This window comes from Lygodium microphyllum, chromosome 12 (assembly GCF_053477565.2).
Source record: "Lygodium microphyllum isolate KBCC chromosome 12, Lygodium_microphyllum_v1.1.10, whole genome shotgun sequence".
Classification (NCBI taxonomy): domain Eukaryota; kingdom Viridiplantae; phylum Streptophyta; class Polypodiopsida; order Schizaeales; family Lygodiaceae; genus Lygodium; species Lygodium microphyllum.
In genome coordinates, this window is record NC_141146.1 from 141,979,974 (window position 1) to 141,985,542 (window position 5,569).

A 5,569-nucleotide genomic window follows, 5' to 3' on the forward strand; every position below is an offset into this window, starting at 1 on the left:
AGAGAGAGAGAGAGAGAGAGAGAGAGAGAGCCTAATTCCAACCACCCTACATAAACTTTCATGGCCTACCTATGGTCGGAATACACACATAAGCAAGCAAAGGTCCTAGTGTAAGTTGAGAAGGAGAGCATGCTAGATGCACAACATGCTTCTTTGGAATAATGACATAGATATACACACGGATGGAGATGTGTAGTGTGTTGCTGCTATCTCTCCAAGGTTCACCATGAAAGGGGGGTGATGAGAGGCTGCCACACGTGCACCTCTTCATAACCTTCTAATAATACATATTATTATTATTATCTTTTATATCTATTCTAAATGTGATAGAAAGGTTACCGAACCTCTTTTTTCAAAACAGCAAAAGTGTTCCCAAACCTAAGGAAACTCTCACCTTTTTTTATTGTCATATTTACAATCATGGCTATATTGGCACTCTTATCAATATTAAAGTTGACTTTCAAAGAGTACTCTTGTAAGTATAGTGTTTGGGATAAATGCTCTGAGAGTTTGTAGCAACTGTATATTATGGTTCGTATTCATAGTCAATTGTCCCTTCCTACAACCGGCAAAGACTAACTTGTAGCCTTTATTTTTGCATGTAGGACTTGATTATCTCAAGTAGGGCATTCTTCAAGGTTATCTTTAAAAAAAAAAGGAATTTTAACTTTCTTTTTTATGTCTTTCGAGAGCATATTATAACACATATTGCTTAATATATAAATGTGAAAAATTATTACGTGAACTTAAAACTCAAAAATCTCTACTAAACTAAAAGGATAATCCATATTGTTAGGAGTCAGCACACTCAAATTTAACTCGTTATTTGAGGGTAGAATCCCAAGATAGTAGAGTCGATAACTCTAGGACCCTTAGGAAGTATCTAGTCTCTAGGGTAGAAAGACATTTGAAAACTAAACTAGAGATATCCATTTTTTATTATACATAATCTATACTATTAGTTAAGGAGAGGTGGGGGACGGGTGCCATGTGGCAGCCCCCCACCTCCCCCACAAGAAGAAAAAGAGAACGCGGGGACGGGTGCCATGCGTCTAGCACCCGCCCGTGCCCGCAAAAATCGCGCCCGTCCCGATGCGAAGCGCCGGGGCGAGTCTAGGCGCGAGCGCCTAGTTATTAAATAATAGGAATGATAGTTTTAAAACCATGGGGAGATCCAGACGTGTTAAAAAAATTCACTGCCTAAAGTCCCAGCCGAACAGACCCCGGCATGTCATGTGAGCCCCCATTTGTCATATGCTCACATCCGAGAAGCACTCCAGTTTGCCTACACAGAGCTAACCTGGTTGCTCATGTGCACAGGGTACGAAGATTTTGTCCCGTGGTCATTATCATTTGCCCTATGCAGAACATTTTGCAGCAAGTCGTGTCTAGCCAAGGTGCTATTCATGCCGGAATCAGCGTGTGGAATGGTAACCTCTGTGAAGCGAGTGACAGTACTCCATTGAAGGTTCAGCATGCTTCATCAAAAGGTTATCATTCCACAAAGGTATCTCATCAAAAGTTCAAGGCTCATCCACTATCTCATCAAAGGCTATCACTTGAAGGTGCGTTTCATCAATTGAGGGTTCAGCATGCTTCATCAAGGTTCGTCCACTTTGAACAAGGGCAGCAATGGTGAAGAACCATCTAATGCACTTTGAGGTGTCCAAAGAAGTTGGACTGGCTGAAGCTGTCGCTTCGTTGAACTATCAGGCCCATAGAAATGTGCCCTTCTCTACCTTTGTCGCTCTTGTGAAAGATTGTGGGGATCAGAAGGCTGTCTGGGAGGGCCGACTGGTCCATGGCCAATCCATCAGACATGGTCGTGCACAAGACATATACCTGGGTAACCTGTTTGTTGATATGTATGGGAGATGCGGGCTCTTACCAGACGCCCGGGCAACATTTGATAGAATACAAAGAAAGAATTCTTTTTCTTGGAATATAATGATTGCCATCTATATCCAGTATGGTCATGACAAGGAAGCCCTTGGACTTTTCAAGGAAATGCATGATGGGTCTGTATCAGCCGACAAGCATACATTTTCGTCAGTCCTTACTGCATGTGCAAGCATGGAAGCTCTATTTGCTGGCAGGTGCATCCATGCTAGCATTGTTGAAGCAGGGGCAGAGTTGGATAGTTATATCAATTCTGCCCTAGTTAGCATGTATGGAAAATGTGGCAATCTAAATGATGCACACAGCCTATTCAATAAGCTTTCTAATTTTGATCTGGTCTCTTGGAATGCTATGATCACAGCATATGTGCAGGAGGGCCATGATGTTGAAGCTCTTCAGCTCTACCAACAAATGCAGCGGCAAGGTGTGAAACCTGCACTAGTGACTCTTTTAAGTATTTTGGGTGCATGCCAAGGTCTGGCTGCTCTTGCAGAAGGCAAAATAGTACATGCTGCCATTCTGGAAGGAGGTTCTGAATCGAGTATTCTCTTGGCTACAGCACTTATAAGCATGTATAGTGCTTGTGGGAGTTTGGAGGATGCACAGGCTGTGTTTGAGACAATGCACCAACGTGATACAGTTTCCTTGAGTGCAATGATAACTGCATATGTTGAGCATGAAAAACATGAAGAGGCACTAGGCTTTTTCTGGCAGATGCATGCTGAAGGAATAACTTATGACACAGTCACTTTTGTGTGTGTCCTGAGTGCATGTGCCAGCCTTGCAGCCCTAGCACATGGCCAGCTGGTTCACTCTCATGCTATTGAGCTTGGTCTTCCATCAAGTGTGGTTATAGGGAATGCTCTTCTCAATATGTATGGAAAATGTGGTAATATTGCAGATGCAAACGTGATGTTTAACAGCATTTGCTTGCCTAATGTAATCTCTTGGGCTTCTATGATTGAGGCTCATGCTTGTGCTGCTGATGCCGCAGCAGCATGGGAGTTGTTTACAAAGATGCAAGAGGAAGGGTTGACTCCTAATGACATCACTTTTGTGAATCTTTTATCTGCATGCAGTCATGCAGGCTTGTTGTATGAAGGCAGAGAATGCTTTGAGTCAACTACTCTCACTTATGGCATGGAGGCAACTCTTCAGCACTTCGTAATCATGGTTGACTTGCTTGGAAGGGCTGGTTGCTTAGACATAGCTGAAACTGTCGTTCAGAAGATGCCGATCTGCCCTAGTGTTGTTCTATGGGAGACCCTACTCAGTGCATGTAGGTTTCATGGTGATGTTGAAAGAGGAAAGTTTGCAGCAGAACAAGCAGTTCTATCAGGTTCACAGGATGCTGCAGCCCATGTACAGCTGTCCCATATTTATGATATGAGGAAGCTGCAAAGGCACGGGCAGAATTAGAGGGTCAAGCAGAAGCCAAGGTTTGATGTGAGACCAAAACTAATCACATTCTGATTTCTTGTGGTGGCGAATGTATTTTTTGGTGTCTAAATGCATAGCACAGAACTTTATTTCTTTCCCTTTCACCTGCTCCAGTATGGTAAAGCGTAGTTGGCCTAAGGGGAGTGGAGCTTTTGTGCATATGAGAGGAGACCTTTAGAGAGACTCAAGTTGGGATCCAGGGAAGTGGATTTGGAGAGACCCATTCCAAGGTAGAGCTCTCAACATCCCATTTTTTCATTAGAGCTTTTGACATCCCATTTTTTCATTGTACGACTAGTTTGGGTAGGATTAGGATGATGTTGAGATTCAGACATGGTATTTTTCAGTCTTGTCTAGCAGAGTTCTGGAGGACATTGGAGGGCACCTTCAGGCTGAGGAAGATCCTTCTAGCTGTTGGCACTTAAAAGTGAAAAATTGTTAGTTGCTTGGAAGAGGGTATTCATGTGTGGTTGATGCAGATCTTCCTAGTGGTTAGGCTATTGCCACAAAGATGTAATTTCGCGTTGTTCACTGCTTTGCCCCTTGTCACGCAACCAAGGTTGCAAAATGGAGTGCAACAACTCACAGCAGTGGCATGTGTCTCCTTGCATGTTATTTTTGACTTGGTGAGCTGCAAAATGGCATTTTTGACCAACATATACTCCTATGGCTCTTGATGTGACCAGTGCTTTGGTAGTGATTGGCGGGCTTCTAGTCAGTGGTGGGTGGAGATTTTGGTGGTTTGCTGCACGTGCATCTTAGTTAGGGTGTTTCTTGAAATGCGGATGATGTGGATCTCCCTGATGGCTCAGCATGGATTGGTGACATAGCGTTGGACCGGAGACCTAGTACCTTACTCATGACTGGCTGTGTTGATGGTGGATCTGCATTGGTGTTTGCCAGACAATGGAGTTGGCCTCTTTCCTCCTAGCAGTGCTGTTTGGTGGAATTGCAAATGTGGCTAGCCCTCCTCTTCTTGTTGCTAACCTTGGTGTGATTTATTGCTACTCTTGCACCTCTTACAGCAGTGCAGATTTAGTTTTTGTATGGTTGGATGTTCCACGACCTGCAACTGACATGGCCAACTGGCCTGGTATTGTGGGCAAGGGCATAAAGAAATGCTAAGGGATATAAAGAGAAATGGAGAATATATGAAATAGGATGAAAGAGTCTCTAGAATGCTCAATGAAGATGAATGAGTATGGGAATCTAGATAATACAATGGGGGCCTCAAACTTTCATGTTTCAAGGACCGGGGATGAGGTGAGCTGAAAGATGTGTTGGAGATGTTGATAACAACTTTGATACTGTGCTTTACTTGACGGATCTTGAACTGCAATAGCAGCAATCTATCAGCGATGATGATGTCATGGGCAGCATAGGAGGGAGCGAAACATAGTCTTCTGGGAAGCAAGATCATGATGCACCTGGGTGATGGGACTGGCAGAGGCAGATGATGTTGCAAGGGAGCACGTGAGGCAAGCCATGTGTGCAAGGTCATCACATATAAATTGTATATTTATGGTCATGGGTAACAAGTCATTTTCCTCTTGCAAAGGCTGAAGATGACATTAGTCCAAAGGTGTTTCAATAAGTTGGGCCTGATTTAATGGATTAAAAAGCATGTGGGAACACAAGTGTCGGTTGCGTGTTTGGGTGAACTTGATGAAACAAGGCTGATGGCAATTGCTGGGATCATTGTCATAGCAGCCAGAAACGTTAGAAACGTTTAGAAACGAAACGTCAGAAACGTGTTTCGGAAGTTTCTTTCAAGACCCCCAAAAAAAAAAGTCTCCCCTCCACCCCTCTCGAAAACCCCATATTACTTGAGGTTGTGAGAGAAAAAAGACACAATATTACAATATTTTAGACCTTCCATGATTATAAAACTCAGAAGACAAGACTAGTCTATTGGGGCTTAAAGATTGTCTATGCTTAGTCGCTTACATTTACTTGTACTTATTGTTTGCACACTTTATATATTATAGGTGGCAATTGCCCATCATTGTCACTTTATTCTTTATTCTTTCTATGACAATAGAACAAGGACAGATAGGTCACACATTGTGACTCTTAGAGTTCCCACACACCATCTTGCTCTCTCTTGTCTAAATCTCCATGACTCTTGCTTCTCTTTTGCTTTCACTCTTGCTTCACCTTTCAATTGGTATCAGAGTGAGCATTTAAGGACAATAGAATAAGGAAAGGTAGATCACATATTGGGAGTGTT

General features: G+C 43.0%; 1 protein-coding gene across 1 annotated transcript; it reads left to right on the plus strand.

Annotated features, from left to right (window-relative positions):
* Window positions 1-1,173: 1,173 nt before the first annotated feature.
* Window positions 1,174-5,325, plus strand: LOC148028371 (pentatricopeptide repeat-containing protein At2g33680-like). Its single transcript, XM_087690193.1, has 2 exons — window positions 1,174-1,235; window positions 1,321-5,325. The coding sequence occupies exon 2, from the start codon at window positions 1,633-1,635 to the stop codon at window positions 3,316-3,318; it is 1,686 nt and encodes a 561-aa protein (XP_087546319.1). The 5' UTR covers window positions 1,174-1,235; window positions 1,321-1,632; the 3' UTR covers window positions 3,319-5,325.
* Window positions 5,326-5,569: the final 244 nt, after the last annotated feature.